The 21,075-nt window shown below is 39.7% G+C and overlaps 1 protein-coding gene across 1 annotated transcript; it reads left to right on the top strand.

The window, feature by feature from the left end:
• The first annotated feature begins 461 nt into the window (after positions 1–461).
• On the top strand, positions 462–1,422 carry LOC132230976 (prothymosin alpha-like). Its single transcript, XM_059689273.1, has one exon. The coding sequence runs from the start codon at positions 635–637 to the stop codon at positions 962–964; it is 330 nt and encodes a 109-aa protein (XP_059545256.1). The 5' UTR covers positions 462–634; the 3' UTR covers positions 965–1,422.
• The last annotated feature ends 19,653 nt before the right edge of the window (positions 1,423–21,075 follow it).

Here is a 21,075-nt window from a genome sequence, read left to right as displayed (position 1 = left end):
GAGGTAAAAGACCTGTACTTGGAAAACTACAGGACACTGAAAAAAGAGATAGAGGAAGACATAAACAGATGGAAGAACATACCTTGTTCATGGATTGGTAGAATCAACATCATTAAAATGTCCATACTACCCAAAGCAATCTATAGATTCAATGCAATCCCCATTAAAATGCCAACAGCATACTTCAAAGACCTAGAACAAACTCTCCGAAAACTCATCTGGAATAAAAAAAAAGACCCCAAATAGCCACAGCAATCCTGGGAAAGAACAAAGTAGGAGGGGGGTCTCAATACCAGATATCAAACTGTGTTACCAAGCCACCCTTCTCAAAACTGACTGGTACTGGCACAAGAACACACATATAGACCAATGGAATAGAATAGAGAACCCAGAAATCGACCCAAACCACTATGCTCAATTAATATTTGACAAAGGAGGCATGAACATACAATGGAGGGCTGCTCTGAAAAGCCATCTTTGCATTGTTCCTGTGGCTCCCTCTCCGCTCGCTGCAACCACCTCCGCTGCGCGCCTCCTCCACCGCCGCGGACTCCGGCAGCCTCTTCGCCAGAGTCCTCCAACTCTCGCTTTTTTTAAAAAAATCCGCTGCATAGGATCACCGGCGTGCCCCACCATGTCAGACACAGCCGTGGACACCAGCTCCGAGATCACCACCAAGGACTTAAAGGAGAAGGACGTTGTGGAGGAGGCAGAGAATGGAAGAGATGCACCTGCGAATGGGAACGCTAATGAGGAAAATGGGGAGCAGGAGGCTGACAATGAGGTAGATGAAGAAGAGGAAGAAGGAGGGGAGGAGGAGGAGGAGGAAGAGGAAGGTGATGGTGAGGAAGAGGACGGAGATGAAGATGAGGAGGCTGAGGCGGCTACAGGCAAACGGGCAGCTGAAGATGATGAGGATGATGATGTTGACACCAAGAAGCAGAAGACCGATGAGGATGACTAGACAGCAAAAAAAGGAAAAGTTTAAAGGCCTCCGTGACCTATTCACCCTCCACTTCCCGTCTCAGAATCTAAACGTGGTCACCTTCGAGTAGAGACTCCCGCCCACCTGCCTACCCACCCACCTCAGGCAGCGCCACCTGCAGATGACACGCACTCTCCACCACCCAACCAAAACCACAACGTGAATTTGCAACAGGGGAGGAAAAAAGAATCAAAACTTCCAAGGCCCTGCTCTACTTTTTTTCTTAAAAGTACTTTAAAAAGGAAAATTTGTTTGTATTTTTTATTTACATTTTATATTTTTGTACATATTGTTAGGGGTCAGCCATTTTTAATGATCTTGGGATGACCAAACCAGCCTTTGGAGCATTCTCTGTCCTACTTCTGACTTTACTTGTGGTGTGACCATGTTCATTATAATCTCAAAGGAGAAAAAAAACCTTGTAAAAAAAGCAAAAACAACAACAAAAAAAACAATCTTATTCTGAGCATTCCAGTAACTTTTTGTGTATGTACTTAGCTGTACTATAAGTAGTTGGTTTGTATGAGATGGTTAAAAAGGCCAAAGATAAAAAAAAAAAAAAAAAAAGAACATACAATGGAGTCAAGACAGCCTCTTCAATAAATGGTGTTGGGAAAATTGGACAGATACATGCAAAAAAATGAAACTAGACCACCAACTTACAACATACACAAAAATAAACTCAAAATGGATAAAGGACTTAAACCTAAGATGGGAAACCATAAAAATATTAGAGGAATCTACAGGCAGCAAAATATCAGATATATGCCAAAGCAATATCTTCACCGATACAGCTCCTAGGGCAATGGAAATTAAAGAGAAAATAAACAATGTCTTACTTTTATCTAAATCTTTTAACTACCATTTTTTAAAAATATATATATTTTATTGATTTTTTTACAGAGAGGAAGGGAGAGGGATAGAGAGTTAGAAACATCGTTGAGAGAGAAACATCGATCAGCTGCCTCCTGCACACTCCCTGCTAGGAATGTGCCCGCAACCCAGGTACATGCCCTTGACTGGAATCGAACCTGGGACCCTTCAGTCCGCAGGCCAATGCTCTATCCACTGAGCCAAACCGGGTAGGGCATCTTTTACCTACCCTTTACCCATATCTCTTTTCTTTTTTCAAGGTCCAAATCAAATAGCTTTTTCCATTAAGCCTTTCACAATCAAAACAACAGTGATGGTAGTTAAACATTTATTGATCAGGAATGCTAACCTCTTCATTTGAATTACATCATTTATCTCTTACAATGCACTATGAAGTAGTTAGACTCTTTAATAATCTAAGTGATGGGGCTTTCAGGAAGATTTAAAATATATGTAACTTGAAATGTTGAATTCAATATGACCAGAACTATTGGGATCTTTTTGACCAGAGGATCTAAAATATAAGGTGGGAAGGGAATAATTTTATATCTGACTGTGCATCAGAATTGATTGAGGGAGCTTTTAAAAAATAGAGATGCCTGAATTCATTCTCAAAAATTCCAATTAATTAAAAACACATGCAAGTACTTATAGAACATAATACACAAAATGACCCCAAATCATAAAGAGAACCACAAATAGGCCCTGGCCAGATAGGTCAGTTGGTTGGAGCATCATACCAATGCGCCAAGATTGCAGGTTCAATCCCTAGTCAGGGCACATGCAGGAGTCAACCAATGAATACATTGGTAAGTGGAACAACAAATTGATTTATCTCTCTAAAAAAAAATAATTAAATTAAAAAAATAATTACAAATAGCATTTTGTGAGTTCAGTCTTTTTCGTAGCTATAAACTTTTAATCGTATTATTGGAATAAATGTCAGTTTTTCATTGAGATAATTCCCTGACCCCTTCATTTAAAACTATACCTGACTTCCATTCCCTGTCTCCATTATTGTTTAAATTTTCTCCATAGAATTTTTCATCTTTTACTTATTAAAAATTACATTTTAACTAATCAAGTAATTTTTAGTTAATTTATTTTTCTCCCCCAGATAAACTTTTCTTCCTGCCTTGCCCTATCAACACTCACTAGACTATCACCTCAAAAGGGTCTGCTTTGTTTACTGCTGTGTCTATAGCTCTTAGAAGACTTTATGACACAGACAGATGGCTTAATACCTCTTTGCTGAATTATGAAAAAATATGAATGAAATTACCAAAGTGCCCTTCAGAAATACTGTACTGTTACCACTCCTACAAGAAGTGTAATTCAGTGTTCGTGACAGTTTTAAATTCCTTATTGTATAAAGTATTACATAAGTCTCCTTTTTCCCCATTGACCACTCCCAGCCGCACCCACCCCCCAGCACATGCCCTCAATGCCCGTCCCCCTTCCCCGGTCTGTGTCTATTGGATATGCTCATATGCATGCATACAAGTCCTTTGGTTGATCTCTTACCCTTTCACCCCCCACCTTCCCTCATAGGTTGGACAGTCTGTTCAATGCTTCTATGACTCTGGTTCTATTTTTATTCATCAGTTTATGTTGTTCATTATATTCCACAAATGAGTGAGATCATGTGATATTTATCTTTCTCTGACTGGCTTATTTTGCTTAGTGTAATGCTCTCCAGCTCCATCCATGCTGTTGCAAATGGTAAGAATTCCTTCTGTTTTTACAGCAGCACAGTATTCCATTGTGTAGATCAGTGATGGCGAACCTTTTGAGCCCAGCGTGTCAGCATTTTGAAAAACCCTAACTTAACTCTGGTGCCATGTCACATATAGAAATTTTTTGATATTTGCAACCATAGTAAAACAAAGATTTATATTTTTGGTATTTATTTTATATATTTAAATGCCATCTAATAAAGAAAAATCAACCAAAAAAATGAGTTCACGTGTCATCTCTGACACCCATGTCATAGGTTTGCCATCACTGGTGTAGATGTACCACAGATTTTAATCCTCTCATCTACTGATGGGCATTTAGGCTGTTTCCAAATCTTAGCTATTGTAAATTGTGCTGTTATGAACATAGGGGTGCATATATCCTTTCTGATTGATGTTTCTGTTTTCTTGGGATATATTCCTAGAAGTGGGATTACCGGGTCAAATGGAAGTTCCATTTTTAATTTTTTGAGGAAATGCCATACTGTTTCCACAGTGGCTGCATCAGTCTGTATTCCCACCAGCAGTGCACGAGGGTTCATTTTTCTCCAAATCCTCTCCGGCACGTGTTGTTTGTTGATTTGTTGATGATAGCCATTCTGACAGGTGTAAGATGGTACCTCATTGTCATTTTGATTTGCATCTCTCCGATGATTAGTGACTTTGAGCATGTTTTCGTATGTCTCATGGCCTTCTGTATATCTTCTTGCGAAAAGTGTCTACTTAAGTCCTTTGCCCATTTTTTGATTAGATTTTTTTTATCTTCCTTTTGTTAAATTGTATGAGTTCCCTATTAATTTTGGAGATTAAACCCTTATCAGAGATAACATTGGCAAATATATTCTCCCATTCAGTGGGCTTTCTTGTTGTTTTGTTGATGGTTTCTTTCGCTGTGCAGAAGCTTTTTATTTTGATGTAGTCCCATTTGTTTATTTTCTCTTTAGTTTCCATTGCCCTAGGAGCTGTATTGGTAAAGATATTGCTATGACATATGTCTGATATTTTGCTGCCTATGGCTTCTTCCAGGATTTTTATGGTTTCCTGTCTTACATTTAAGTCTTTTATCCATTTTGAGTTTATTTTTTGTCTATGGTGTAAGTTGGTTGTCTAGTTTCATTTTTTTTGCATGTATTTGTCCAATTTTCCCAACACCATTTATTGAAGAGACTGTCTTGACTCCATTGTATGCTCTTGCCTCCTTTGTTAAATATGGAGCATAATGACTTGGGTTGCTCTCTGGGTTTCTCTGTTCTGTTCTATTGGTCTATATGTCTGTTCTTGTGCCAGTACCAGGCAGTTTTGAGAACAGTGTCTTTGTAGTATAGCTTGATATCTGGTATTGTGATCCCTCCAACTTTGTTCTTCTTTCTCAAGATTGCTGCAGCTATTTGGGGTCTTTTTTTTTTTTATTCCAGATGAATTTTTGGATAGTTTATTCTAGGTCTTTGAAGTATGCTGTTGGCATTTTAATGGGGATTGCATTAAATCTATAGATTGCTTTGGGAAGTATGGACATTTTAATGATGTTGATTCTATCAATCCATGAACACGGTGTATTCTTCCATTTGTTTTTGTCTTTCTCTATCTCTTTTTTCAGCATCCTGTAATTTTCTGAGTATAGGTCCTTCACCTCCATGGTTAAATTTATTCCTAGGTATCTTAATTTTTTTGTTGCAATGGTAAATGGTATTTTTTTTTTTGCAGTTACTCTTTCTGTGAATTCATTATTGGTATATTAAACAGCCATAGATTTCTGAGTGTTAATTTTGTATCCTGCTACATTGCCAAATTCATTTATTAGTTCTAATAGTTTTTTGATGTTGTCTTTAAGGTTTTCTATGTACAATATCATGTCATCTGTGAATAATGACAATTTTACTTCTTCTTTTCCAATTTGGATGCCTTTTATTTCCTCTTCTTGTCTGATCACTATGGCTAGCACTTCCAGTACTATGTCGAACAGGAGTGGTGAAAGTGGGCATCCTTGTCTTGTTCCTGTTCTTAGGGGAAATGTTTTTAATTTTTGCCCATTGAGTATGATGTTGGCTGTAGGTTTGTCATATAAGGCTTTTGTTATGTTGAGGTATGATCCCTCTAATCCCACTTTGCTGAGAGTTTTTATCAGGAAAGGGTGTTGGATTTTGTCAAATGCATTTTCTGCATCAATTGATATGATTATGTGATTTTTGTCTCTCTACTTGTTTATGTGATGTACCACATTTATTGATTTGCAGATATTATACCAGCCTCGAATCCCTGGAATAAATCCCACTTGGTCATGGTGTATGATATTTCTAATATAATGCTGGATCTGATTTGCTAGAATTTTGTTGAGGATTTTAGCATCTATGTTCATTAGGGATATTGGCCTGTAATTCTCTTTCTTTATGGTGTATTTATCTGGTTTTGGGATTAGGGTAATGCTGGCTTCATACAAAGAGTTTGGAAGTGTGCCTTCCTCTTGAATTTTTTAGAATAGACTGAGAAGAATAGGTTTTAGTCCTTCTTTGAATGTTTAGTAAAACAGTCTACGGCTATACCACCCTGAACACGCCCGATCTCGTCTGAATGTTTAGTAAAACACTCCTGTGAAGCCATCTGGTCCAGGACTTTTGTTTGCTGAAAGCTTTTTGATGACTGCTTCAATTTCCTCTTTAGTTATTGGCCTGTTGAGATTTTTTTATTGTTCTTGATTGAGTTTTGGAAGGTTGTATTTTTCTAGAAATATATCCATTTCCTCTAGGTTGTTTGTTGGAGTAGAGTTGTTCAAAGTATTTTTTTTTTTTACAATCTTCTGTATTTCTGTGGGGTCTGTTGTTATTTCACCTCTTTCATTTCTGATTTTGTTTATTTGGGTCCTTTCTCTTTGCTTCTTGGTGAGCCTGGCTAGAGGTACATAAATCTTGTTTATCCTTTCAAAGAACCAGCTCTTAGTTTCATTGATCTTTTGTATTTTTTTTTGTCTGTATGTCATTTTATTTCCGCTTTGATCTTTATTATCGCCTCCCATCTGCTCATGCTGGGCTTTTCTTATTGTTCTCTTTCTAATTCTTTAAGTTATAGAATTAGATAATTTTTTTTTTTTACCAGTTTTTCTTGTTTTTTGAAGTAGGCCTGTAATAATATGAACTTCCCTCTCAGGACTGTTTTCACTATGTCCCATAGATTTAGGATTGTTGTGTTTTCATTGTCATTCATTTTCAGGATGTTTTTAATTTCTTCTGTGATCTCTTTGGTAACCCAATCATTGTTTAATAGCATGCTATTCATTCTCCAAATGTTTGAATATTTTTTATTGTTTTTATTATAGTTGATTTCTAATATTATGCCATTGTGCTCTGAGAAGATGCTTGGTATTATCTCAATCTTCTTGAATTTGGAGATAATTTGCCTGCGATCCAATATGTGATCTATCTTTGAAAATGTCCCATGTGCACTTGAGAATAATGTATATTCTCTAGCTTTGGGGTGAAATGTTCCAAAGATGTCAATTAAGTCTATCTGATCTAGTGAGTCATTTAGGATTGCTGTTTCTTTGCTGATATTTTGTCTAGAGGATTTAGCCAGTGATGCCAGTGGGTTATTAAAGTTCCCTACTATGATCGTATTGCTGTTGATCTCTCCCTTGATATCTTCCATAAGTTTTTTTTATGTATTTTGGTGCTCCTACATTGGGTGCATATATGTTTACTAGAGTTATATCCTCTTGTTGTATTGATCCCATTAGTATTATGAAGTGGCCTTCCTTATCTCTTGTTATGGCCTTCACTTTGAGGTCTATTTTGTCAGATATAAGTATTGCTACCCCAGCTTTTTTTTTTTCATTTCCATTTGCCTGGAAAATATTTTTTCATTCCTTCACTTTCAGTCTGTGTGAGTCTCTTGTCCTTAGGTGGGTCTCTTGTAGACAGCATATATATGGGTCATGTTTTCTTATTCATTCAGCCACTCAGTGTCTTTTGATTGGAGCATTTAGGCCATTTATGTTTAAAGTTATTATTGATAGATACTTGTTTGTAGCCATGTCTATTTTTTGTGCCTGTGTTCCTTCTTCCTTTTTATTTTCTTCTTTTAATGACAGTCCCTTTAGCATTTCTTGCATTGCTGGTTTGGTAGTGATAAACTCCTTTAGTTTTTTAGTTTTTTTGTCTGTGAAGCTCCTGATTTCCCCTTCAATTTTGAATGATAGCCTTGCTGGATAGAGTATTCTTGGATTCTGTTTCTTGCTTTTGCATCATTTTGCATACTTCCTTCCATTCCTTTCTGGCCTGGTGTGTTTCTGTTGAGAAATCATTTGATAATCTAATTGGAGCTCCCTTTTACTTAACATTTTGTCTCTCTCTTGCACCCTTTAAATTTCTCTCTTTGTTGTTAACGTTTGCCACTGTACCTATGACGTTTGGTGTTGGTCTTTTGGGGTTCATCTGGTTTGGGACTCTCTGTGCTCATGTGACTCTTCTTCCCTAAATCAGGGAAGTTTTCTGACATTATTTATTCAAATAGATTTTTTAATCCTTGCTCCTCTTCTGTCGTTCTGATACCTCTATTATACATATGTTGCTTCATTTTATGTTTTCCAAAGCTCCCACAGGTACTTCTTCTGTCTTTTGATTCTTTTCTCCAATTGCAGTTCAGATTAGGTGTGTTTTGTTTCCCTGTCTTCTAATTTGCTAATTTGATCCTCCACTTCTAGCCTACTGTTAAAAGCTTCCATATTATTATTTTTATTGTAGCTATATTTCTCTATTTCCTCCTGATTCTTACATTGGTTGATGATTTTCTCATCCATCCGGTTTATGAATTGTACGATCCTTATTCTGAATTCTTGTTCTGACATATTGCATACCTTCATTTCATTTAATACATTTTCTGGTGATTCCTCCTTTTCTTTCCTTTGGGAGTTGTTCTTCTGTCTCCCCATTTTTGCTCTCACCAAAGGATCTAGGTGTAAAGTCATGCAGGGCCTGTGGCTGCAGCAGTGGGCTTGGTGGTGGGTTGTGCAGTTGCAGGGAGCAGCTGCTCCTTGGGCAGTTGTGGGGCAGCTGCTCCTTGTGTGGTTGTAGGGCAGCGACTGATTGCCGGGTGGCTGCTCCTTGCATGGTTGCAGGACAGCCGCTCCTCGCACAGTCGCAGACAGCAGCAGCTCCTTGAAGGATTGTGGGGCGGTGGCTCCTCAGGTGGTTGTGGGCAGCAGCTGCTCCTGGGGTGACCACTCCTCACATGGTTGTGGGGCTGCTGCTGGTCCTCGTGGGGTTTCGGGGTGGCTGCTCCTCGCATGGTCGCAGGGCAGCTGTTCCTCACATGATTGGAGCTGGCGGCTGCTCCTTGGGAGGCAGTCATGGGGCGACTGTTCCTTGTGCGGTTGCGGGTGGTGGCTTCTCCTCTGGTGGTCACGGGAGTCAGTGTTGGCTACTTGCACAGCTGCTGGAGTGGTCGTGGTACCTGGGGCTGCTGCGTAAGCCTCAGCTCTTTTCACGCTAGGTCGCCAAGCCTGGGGCTGCTGAGTAAGGCTTGGCTGTTCATGCAGGTGCACGCGTCTCGCTGGGAGGAGGGGAGTGCCCTCTGGAATTCACAGGAGCCCTCAGCTGGGGAGGCTGTAGTCCCAGTGTCCGTGGTTCAGCAGCCGAGGCAGCAGGTCCCTGGCCAGAGTGGCTGTAGGATCCCGGGTGGTGTCTGAGAGCACCCTGGGTGGAGGTGAGGCTGGGCTCCCAGTCATAGCAGCTCTCCCCTCCAAGATGGCATGGCCTCTGCGGCAGAGCTGGCGCTCTGGACAGATTACAACAGCAGCAGAGGCTGCCCAGCTATGCGAGCCCAATCTGCCAGCCCCCAAAGGTCTGCGAGGTCTAGCTGTCACACACACACACACACACACACACACACACACACCCCATGTCCATACATTCCCCTTTTGCTCCCTCACTCACTCACACTCTCTCCCTCCTTGCCATCCTGGTGGCTGCCATCTTGGAATGCCCCATCAGATGTGTCCAGAGAAATATTTTTGATGAGTAGGACCTTGAATGCTTCCTAGGTTGTTTGTGGAGGGCACTGGGAATCAGGAGCCTTGCAACACTGAAAGTTCCTGGGGGCATTTGGCTAACACCAGGTGCTACACATGAGAGCAGTGCCATACTGAAGAGACCACCTGCCCTCAAACAGGTTCAATAGGAATTTTTAAAAACATGCCCTGCCCTGGCTGGTATGGTTCTGTAGTTGGAGCATTGGCCTGTGCACCGAAGGGTCACAGGTTTGAAGTATGGTCAAAGGCACATACCTGGGTTGCAGGTTCAATCCCCAGCCCTGGTTGGGGCATTTGAGAGGCAACCAATTGATGTGTCTCTCTCACATGGAAGTTTCTCTCTCTCTCCCCCTCCCTTCCTCCCTTCCACTCTTTCTAAAAATCAATGGGGAAAAAAAACCTTTGGTGAGGTTTACAAAAAAACACACAGAAAACAAACAAACAACAAAAAAATACCAGGCCCAGCTACTGGTTTTAGAACTTAAGCACATAACTTGTCCACATTAGAAATTCTGGGACTTGTTCAGAGTTATGGCCTAGTTCCTCTAGTTCACATCTTTCTATCACCCAGATTGCCTAATTTTTGAACTTTTTCATAGCTGAGTATTGCTTTCAGTGCTATTTACTCATTTCCCACAACTCTCTCTACCTTTAGAGTAGCTTTTAAAGTTACTTGGGCCATTTAGGGTAGAGGACATTGGGTGACTATTTTTGTGCAACTAAATAAATAGAAGGCTTCTTGATATTATTGATGTTCAAAACAAGCAACCCACACTCATATTATTCAACTGGAGATTGCTTTGAAGCCATTCTTTAATTACAGAATTTCCAAGTCAGAAAGTATATCTAAAAATAGAAATTTAGAACTAAATACACAGAAGAGCACAATGGACTTTTTTAAAAAAATTATGAGGGTAGCAAAGTTGAGTGGAAAAGCACCAGAGTTTGGATCTGGGTCCCATTATTAGCCCCAGGAAATGGGGGTGCTCATCTGAACTCCCAAGTTTTATTATGTGAATCACAATGAGAACTGTAAAAAGAAAAATCTATAAAGCTGTACTAATTTTCTTAAACATTGGAGAATGACAGTAGGTTGGTAGAAAAGGGGCTTTTGAAAGATTCTAGAATATATATATATGAAAACATGTATATACATGAATATGTCCAATTATTACATAATTCGTGTTCAAAATAAATAGTATTTCTACAAATCAATAAGAGAGAGACAGACAAAATGTATTTTGTATTCAAGCTCATTAGTCATCTTAAAAATGCAAATTAAAACCACAATGAGATACCATTTCAGAAAGATGCCAGGCAGAGAGGATGCACTTGAAATGAGTTATATTTAGTAGTTAGAACTACGTACTGTGGTTGAAACTCTTGGTTTAAAACTGCTTGAGTTGATGTTTCAGCTGTGCCACGTGCTGCTTGACTTGGACAACTTACCTCCTCTAAGTCTCAATTTTCTTATCTATAAAATAGGGAAGAGTAATGAGAAAATAGATAGAAAGCAATGGGCATGTTGCCTGGCACTTAAGAGAATACTCACTGCATACTGATTGTTATGTAAATTTTATAACTAGAGTATATTGCGTGCTCACTATGGGCCAAGCATTGCACTGGGCTAAACATCTTATGTGTTTTATTATCTCTCTTAATCATATGTGTTGTGATTATATCCTCTGTACAAATTTGGAAACAGACATAGGGATGAGGGGTCAGGACCCAAAGCTAGGTCTGTTGGGCTCTGAAGTCTGCAAGTAAAACTCTTGGCTTTATTGCCTCCAGCCTTTGCCATAGAGAGTATTGCCTCTAGAATGGATACAGATGATCTTGAAGGTCACTTACATAAATCCTTTATCTCCATCACACACAGACACACACTCTTAGGCCAGCCTGTTTCCCTTTCTGGTTAGAAGTTGTGTCATTTTTCAGTATTTTTCTGAAAACAGATTAGCAACAACAGATCCTATAGTGCTCCTATTACCAATTTGTACAGCCAGCCTACAACATCACTTATAAAAATGTTCTTTTGGAGACACTGTGGGTCTCTGAACATTTCTGCAATGTCATCTGTACAGAGAGTACATGTGGGAAGAATGAAGATGGGGAATACGGTAATTAAGCCCGATAGGAAGCTCTCTCTCTGAGGTATGCTGGAGGCTCAGATGTGGATATTATGTTTCTAAACTCCATTCTCTGAAGCTCCATTTTGAAATTTAGAATTAAAAGGGATTTTAGCAACAGTATATTAAGCAACTACTATATGTGACTGTACTTTTTATAGTTTCATTATTTGCCTGTCAGTTGTCACTTTTTGCCTCTAATAATCTTCCTTTTTCATTTGCTTCTTATTAGCAGTGGAATACAAAACAAACAGGTTACCAAATGCCAGCTCATGAGCAATAATGAGTAAAAATAAAAGTTCGTAAGCTCTGAGTGTGGGCCTATGCAGGGATGATGCAGTGCCCAAAGTACATCGTGTTTACTATATCTATTATGAGTGCAAAGAGAACATTTTGCCAACTCTTTCTTTTCCTCTGAGGTTCTGATTTTGAAGGTATAGTAAATAAATATTGGATAACTGGTGGTTTTACACATACATATATACACATATTTTACATACATGTCCATCTATCTATATAATATTTCTACCCGAATGCAGTGAGGAAAATTTGATTATATTTAAATAAATAAAATTGTTTACATTTACAGACCAGCAGATATACTTGGGACTTTTTATCTTCAATTATACATCTTAAACTTTTTGACCATTCATTGGGCTTTTTAATTCATGTCTTCCATCCCACTCTTTACTTCAACCAAATCAACCAACATTTAAACACTGTTTTTTTGAAATCCTGATTTCAGTGGGACTCTGGTCCTCATCACTTGTGGGTTCAGTTTTAGGGGTAAGAGAGAACATAAGAAGGAAGACACATTTTAAAAATAGTTTAAATGCCAATGCAATAGCCAAGTTCATGCTTGGTCTATCTTGCATTTTCACCAGCAATAAGAACAGTATGGCACTAAGAAAAGGGATTTGCATCCTGGCTCTGCTACCTGTCAACCAGTACAACCTCGCTGCAACCCTCTTCTTTGTATCTGAAATGAGGTTAACACTACCAACTTACAGGAATTGCTGTGAGGGTTAAAACACTTAATGCCTATAAACTATTTAGCATAGTGCCTGGCACCTGGTACTGTTCAACAGGTACTAGTTTTTATTGTTATTATTATTACTGTGAGCTTCTGCTGTCCATGCCTCCAAAAAGAAATACAGAAAACAACATGCAAGGCAGAGGACTGAGAGAAGCATTTGATAAGAGCGTAGTCCAAGTTCTGGTAGGCCTGCTATTAGTTTTAAAAATCTTAAGAATTTGTCAGTGGTAACACAATATATTTTGAGGTCTGTCTTGGGGATAACATGAATTTTCCTATGAAGACTATGCCAGGCTTCTTTTTCTGTGAGAACAAATCCCATTGTGCTTCTAGAATTTCTGTTTTCTTGGTCAAGTTTGTTTTCCCTAATGCACTGTGGGTTTTCTCAACTTTCCCCCTCTCAGTCCTAGGTGTTTCAATCTGGGCTGTGGCACGAGTGGTATTTAGAGGAAGGAGGCATGAGAAATGGCCATTCTTCACAGTGAGCACTGTGCTTTAAGACCCCCAGATACTTCTACACTAATTTCCATCCCTTCTTAGACATTTTATGGAACATAGCCTCTTGTGTTTTTTTAATCTTTGGGTCTAAGACAAAGTTCTAACTAGCCAACTCTATGCCCTTGCCAGCCGAAGTGTTTGTATCTTGGTCTTCACTCTCTTGGGTGACTTGTGGAAGTATCTTCAACCTCCTTCCTGAGTGAGTTTCCTCAGACTTAAGCTAGGTATGAAAGAGGACTGTGACAATATCCCAGAAATGTAAATAATCGATCAAGTTTATGGAACACTGGACCAAACTTACTGGGAGGCTGAGGAATCTAGATGCCCGTTGATTGTTAATAATAGGATAGCCCAGCTGGTGTGGCTCAGTGGTTGAGTGTTGACCTATGAACCAGGAGGTCACGGTTTGATTCCCAGTCAGGGCACATGTCCAGGTTGCAGGCTTGATCCTCAGTGTGGGGTGTGTAGGAGGCAACCGATCAGTGTTTCTCTCTCATCATTGATGTTTCTACTTTTTGCTCTCCCTCTCCCTTCCTCTCTAAAATAAAAGTGTATTTATACTAATAATAGAGGGATATGCAAATTCTCTGGGACTCCATCACAGTAATGACCAAACAGCAGGCTACGTGGGGTGACAAGGCCAACAGGGGTGTTAGTAAGGGATGACCAAACGACTGAACAGCAGGCTGCGTGGGGTGACCAGGCCGGCAGGGGGGTTCGTGTGGTACACATACATATGTACCACAAAGCTATAATTCTAAGATAAAACTGTAGGTTGAGCAAAATGCAATCATACATATCACTGTATAATTTGCTTTCATTGCCTTACCTCAAATAAGTCCTTGTTGCTGGCAGATAGATTGGCTCAGTCTTAAAATTTTGTGGCTGCTAGTTCAAATGTGAAGTCATATACTTTCATGTTTATCGTATATTTAAAATCTCTTCATGGTAAATGGCAATTATTTTCCTATATATACAGAATGTATCAAGGGGTTCAAAGAACTCCAAGGCTCCATCCCAGCTAACAGGTTTGTGTCTGTTTGTACTTAGATTGCAACATTTAGAGACTTTTCTCAAAATAAATATCTCAAATATTCATGTTACTCTGTAGAAAGACACGAGATTATTTTTTTTAGTAAATATCTCGCTAAGTAACTCACTAATGTTAATTAACGGACTATTAAGCTAAGCAAATATCATGCTTTTCTGTGCTGTAGTTAAAATTTTCTGAGAGATGTGTGTCAGACTTACCAATGTGATTCACTGTCTGCATTTGTCTATCAGGAAAGAGCCTCTTTCTCTTAGGATTGACTGCTCAGGGGAACCTCAGGAGATCTCTGGTATGAAGAACAAGCATCCTGTTTAACAAATAGCCAGGTATGACAGTGGGAAGTATGTAGATCAGGGGTCCTCAAACTTTCAAAACGGGGCCAGTTCACTGTCTCTCAGACCGTTGGAGGGCCGGACTATAGTTAAAAAAAAAAACTATGAACAAATTCCTATGCACACTGTACATATCTTATTTTGAAACAAAATGGGAACAAATACAATATTTGTATTTGCATGTGGCCCGCGGCCAGTAGTTTGAGGACCCCTGATGTAAATCATCTTGCTCATTTTACTCTCCATCAGGACAGAGATGAAAGCGCTGTGAGCTGGGAACATTGAGTTTCCTTTTACCAGTATCCTTGCTTTAAAAAGGCATCTGTTAGGAGCACTTAAAGTCAAATGGATTGCTTCTGAAATTGTGAGATGAGCTATAGGGCAGCATTTCTGTTTAATTAGCTTTCTTTCTTTTTGTATTTTGTACTGAGAAAAACGAAGTGGAACCCAAGCCTTTCATTCATTGAAGCATCCAGGTTGCTTAGAATCCTTTTAGGTAGCTAAGAATACCTATGGGCTTCCCAAAAAGTCTATCTAGGTAATTTGTAAATTCGATTTCATGTCAATTATAATCTACTTATTATTCTCCTTTCTGTACTGTGGATAATTTTCTAAGCTCAACCATAGTTTATACTGCTAATGAGAAAGATTCACAGTAAAAAAAAAAAGAAAGAAAATCTTTTCTAGTCACAGGTGGGAGTGGGAGACTCATTATCTTCTCCTTCCACTTCCAAAGTACCAAGGTTCCAGGCTTCAAAATCATATATTTTTTCCTCCCTTTCTAATCTAATGTTAAATCACTTAGGGGCCCGGTGCATGAAATTCGTGCACTGGGGGTGGGGGGTGTCCCTCAGCCCAGCCTGCACCCTCTCTAATCTGGAACCCCTTGGGGGATGTCTGATTGCTGGGCAGTCGGACATCCCTCTCACAATCCAGGACTGCTGGCTCCCAACTGCTTGCCTGTCTGCCAGCCTGATCACCCCTTAACTACTCCCCTGCCAGCCTGATCGATGCCTAAGTGCTCCTCTGCTAGCCCAATTGCCCCCAACTGCCCTCCCCTGCTGGCCTGGTCACTCTTAACTGCCCTCCCCTGCAGGCCTGGTCCTCCCAACTGCCCTTCCTCCCCTGAAGGCCTGGTCGCCCCCAACTGCCCTCGCCTGCCGGCCTGGTCACCCCCAACTGCCCTCCCCTGCTGGCCTGGTTGCCCACAACTGCCCTCCCCTGCCAGTCATCTTATGGTGACCATCTTGTTATGACATGGGGGCAGCCATCTTACGCAAGGGCGTGAGAGTCAATTTGCATATTATGTCTTTATTATATAGGATTTTCTCTTAATTTTTTTTCTCTTGGTTCCCCTTTATATCATTGTCCTTATCTTAGCCCAGACCCTATTATTTCATTTATTAAATGTTCCTTTATTATGAAAAATAGATTCAGTCAATAAACATTTATTATTCACCTACTATGTACTAAGCATTAGTAGCTGGGTATTTACACTCTACTAGTAATATTTAATAAGTAATAATAGTCAAGATGAAACCTCATGTTGGGTACAGTCTTACCTGAGTCACTGCAAAAGCCTTTATTTATTTATTTATTTATTTATTTATTTATTTATTTATCTATTTATTTTAAAAATATATTTGTATTGATTTCAGAGAAGAAGGGAGAGGGAGAGGGAGATAGAAACATCAATGATGAGAGAGAATCTTTGATTGGCTGCCTCCTGCACACCCCACACTGGGGATCAAGCCCGCAACCTGGGCATGTGCCCTAATCAGGAATCAAAAAGTGACCTCCTGGTTCATAGGTCGATGCTTAACCACTGAGCCACTCCATCTGGGCACAAATGCCTTTAAATAGGCTTTATATATTCTCTCCCCCTACATCATATTAAAAATACACATTGCCAATTTAATGATGTTTAATGTTTCATTCTGGCTTCTTTCCAGGGTTATCTCACATTATTCTCCTATTTTCCCGCATTTTAGATAATTCATCTGCTGGTGTGTTACTGTGATCCCTGGCCTTTCCTAGCTTCAGTGGCTATGTTGTTCTTGTCACGCAGAAATACCCTTTTGCTTCCACCTCCCATATGACTAAATCTGCTCATGTTTGAAAGCTCACTTTAACGGCCACTTTGTCCAGGGTTTTCCTGATCCCTCTCCTCCCCTCTTTGGTAGATCCTTGGCATTTGTTCTTCAGCGTTAGCCCCTACTATCCAGCTGTCCAGACTCTGTCCCACACATTCTGAATTGGTTGCCTAACCACCTAGAAAGGGAGCTGCAGATGTCCAAAGCAGTTGGCATCTGTAGCTCCAGTAGTTTTTTAAATTTCTGGTACGCTCTTGGACTCTGCCAATTCTTCTTGGACTCTGCCAGTTCTTTGCCTATCTCTGTCCTCATCTCTCTACACAAATTCTGTTTTTTGTTTTTGTTTTTGTTTTTGTGTGTGTGTATTTCTACTTGTTCTCTTAACACTGGATAATTTATTCTCCATAGTAGATTTAAACGTGTGTGTGTGTGTGTGTGTGTGTGTGTGTGTGTTTCTAACATGGATATTCTTAAGTATAGTCTTGCTTTTGCTGCATTCTCTTCAGAATCCAATCTTGCCTGAGGCAGAATCAATGCTAGCCTTCCCCTCTCTGTTCTCCTGATGCAGGGGTGGGGTTTACACAACAATGAAAATGTCTAATGATCAATTTCTCAGAACATATCCCATCATTATGGAGTGCATGAGTGTAGCATGATACCATTTTCCTGAAAACTTATTTCAACATTTCTTGCATCTCCAGTTCTGCTGAGATGAATTCATTCCATTTTTTTTGTTTAAGAAGGTATTTAATTCTCTTTCACTTTGAAGATTAGAACTTTAGGTTCTTGATTATTTTATTTTAATCTTTTCTTGGTTGCATGGTTTCTGATAAAAAGTTCTTTGTAATTCTTATCCTTGTTCCTTTATAGATAAATTATTCCTCCCCCCCCACCCCCCCGCAGCTTTTTTCAAAATTTTATCTTTGTTTTTAATGGTCTGCAGTTTCAATATGACATGCCTAATTTTTTTATTTTCTTTTATTCATACTGCTTGGTAATCTCTGAACTTCCTGGACTTGCGGTTTGATGTCTTTCGTTAATTTGCAGAAATTTTCATCCTTTATTACTTTAAATATTTCTTCTGGTCCATTATCACTTTCTTCTCCTTCTGTCATTATAATTGTACAAATATTACTTTTTAGAAATTACCCCACAGATCTTAGATGTTCTGTTTTTCATTTTTTTAATTCTTTAAATTTCTGTTTAAGGAGTTTCTCTTGACCTTGTCAATATAAGAAAAGGCCAAACCTGTAAGAATTTTTATGAGTTTATTTGAGCTAAGCTGACAATTGTCGGGAAGCAAAATCCCAACAGATTGAGGAAATGCTCCAGAGAATGGCAGTTTTGTACCTTATTTTATAAACTAGTAGCCCTGCGCATGAATCTGTGTGCCAGTAGCTCTCTGCAGAGTCTGGCCGCTCTGTGCCCACTGCCCAGAGGCTCTCCGTGTCCCAGAGGCCCATTCGCGGCTGGGCAGGGAACGCTTGCCTCGTCGCTGGGGTGACAACACAAGTGTCCCCCCCACCCCCTGGCTGCTCCATGCCCGCTGCCCAGAGGCTCTCCATGGCTGGGGTGGAACGCTTGCCTTGTCGCTGTGGCAATGAGGCAAGCATTCCGCCAGGCCTCTCATGCTGCCTGCTCTCAGCGGCCACCCCTCCGGGACTGGGGGACTCTGACGACATTGAGAGGACTGAGCACCGCCATCTTATGGCTATGGGCACTGCCATCTTTGTGACGGAGTGATGGTTAATTTGCATATCACCCTTTTATTAGATAGGAGTACAATCAAAGGAGGAAGCATAAGGAGGGTTACATGAAATTCATTAGTGATAGATCAGGAAGGTGGGAGAAGGCAAAGCGGTAGACTGTGATTTTTTAGGACAGGGACCCTATCTGTTTTGTTCACTGCTAAATGTCCATCCCTGGGCCAGATCTTGGCTAAGAGAAAGTGCTCAATACTCTCATTGTATGATATAGTGAATTTGGGCCAAGGCACTTAATGTATAAAATCTTCTGTTTCCACATCTATTGAAGTAAGAAGAAAAGTCTCACTTTACTTTATTATCTATGTGAAAGTATTTTAATATTTAAAACAAGCAAGCACATACAAATTTAGTTCTTTAATACAAAGCCCTGAATCAAACCACTTAGATTTGAAAGGGAACATGCAACCCACTCTCACTTTCTGTTGTATTCTTGACAAATAGTTATTCAGCTTCTGCTTGGGTAGTCCCAGTGACTGGCAACCCATATGTTGTAGTGAGCTTATTGTCAGATACTTTGAGAGTAGTGATATATGAGATGCAGTCCTAGGACCAATAGCATCAGTACAACCTGGGATCCTATTAGAAATGAAGAATCCCAGGCTCCACACAGGACCTTAAGAGTCTATATTCCACAGGATCCCTGCAGAACTTCATAATATACCTATTAAAATGTATAAGTGTTTTTAAAATATATTTTTATTGATTTCAGAGAGGAAGAGAGAGGGAGGGAGAGAGAGAGAAACATCAATGATGAGAATCATTGATCGTCTGCCTCCTGCACGCCCCACACTGGGGATCGAGCCCGCAACCCACCCATGTGCCCTGACCAGGAATCAAACCGTGACTTTCTGGTTCCTAGGTCAACGCTCAACTCCTGAGCCACACTGGCTGGGTTAAAAAAATTATAAATTTTTAAAATTTATTTGAAAGCTTATTCTTTATAGTATCCATTCATTAGTCTTAATTTGTTTTCTTGGAACTTTATGTAAGTCTAGTCTGTTTTAACAAGAGGGGAGAAGGGTTGGGGGACTGGGTGAAAAAGGTGAAGGGATTGAGAAGTACAGATCAGTATTTACAAAATAGTCATGGGAATGTAAAGTACAGCATCGGTAATATAGTCACTAATACTGTAATAACTACATATGGTGTCAGGTCGGTACTGGGTATATCGAAGGGAACACTTTGTAAAATATATGATTGCCCAAAACTTTGCTGCACACCTGAAACTCATACAAAGTATTATCAACTGTCAACCATAATTGAAAAGAAAGAATACCAGAGTCTGTAACTGAAGGATTTATGAAAGGAAAGGTTACCTCATCCTTTTGCCCTCGTGATTGGCAGAATGAGAATAAAAGAAAGAACATTTGAACTGATTGTTTATACACTCAAGCCTTAGAACATATAAACAGGAAGAAACCACTTATTGCACACTTACTGACTATTTCCTACAGATTGTGGCATTTTCCTACATTTGCCATCTTCTCAGAAACAGTTCTCTAAACTCAGCCTTCTCTTTTCCCAACTAAAACATCCTGTTCGTTCAATTGGCTCTTGCGTGGCAGGATTAGAATATGAACTTTTTTTAGTTATGGGGAAAAAAGTCTTAGGTTTTTTGCTTTGTTTGTTTTTAATTTCAAGTTAGATCAGTGCTTACCACATAATATGCTCTTAATAAATATTTTTTTAAAACACAAAAAGGCAAAAAAAAAGAAAGGAAAAACAACAACAAAAATTTTTGAATACACAAATGAACTAACAGAGTGGGGAAACGTGGTTGCAAGCCCTTGGTTGCTATTATTTGAAAACACATTAGTCTTCAGTGTGCTACTGTTCTGCCAAAATGTGGCATCATGAACTGGGCAGAATACTCCGTACGGTGTATGACTATTATAGAGTCTTGGTATTATTAATTGCCCTAATTTAGACTTTATGTTTTAATGAACTCAGCCTAATCATGACCAAAGAGTATAATGAGTGCCATTATTATGATTACCTATGTTTAAAAAGACAGAATAGACCTCTACAGAGTTGCTTTGCTTTAGCTTATCAACAAGGTGTAATTTTTTATTTTTAATTTTTTTAGAGAGAGTGGGAGGGAGGGATGGAGCGAGGGAGGGGAAGAAACAGAAATATCTATGTGAGAGAGACACATCAATTGGCTGCCTCCCGTACCCGCCCTGACCAGGACCTAGATACGTGCCCTTGACCAGAATTGAACCTGGGACCCTTCTGTCTGCTGGCCAATGCTCTTTCCACTGAGCCAAACTGGCTCGGGCAACAAGGTATAACTTGTTTTAAATGGCATTTTCAGAGTGTTTTTGTGTTGGATCTGAGAGGCTTTCTAAGATTAGGAAAGCCCTTCTGGCTAAATAAATGCTGAGGTCTTTTCTCCTCACCACCTTGCCATCATTCTTTGCTTCCTGATCCCTCTAATCGTATCTGCAGCCATTTCCCTCACCTGAAATTACTTTTGCTCTAAGTAAGTATTACCAGGAAGAAGACCAGGAGGAGAGTAGAAAATGCAGAGTAGGTGGATAAAAAAAGATGATGGTAA

This window comes from Myotis daubentonii, chromosome 3, assembly GCF_963259705.1.
Source record: "Myotis daubentonii chromosome 3, mMyoDau2.1, whole genome shotgun sequence".
In the NCBI taxonomy this organism is placed as follows: domain Eukaryota; kingdom Metazoa; phylum Chordata; class Mammalia; order Chiroptera; family Vespertilionidae; genus Myotis; species Myotis daubentonii.
The sequence above is the reverse complement of the archived record's forward strand: the minus strand, read 5'-3'. Positions and strand labels throughout refer to the sequence as shown.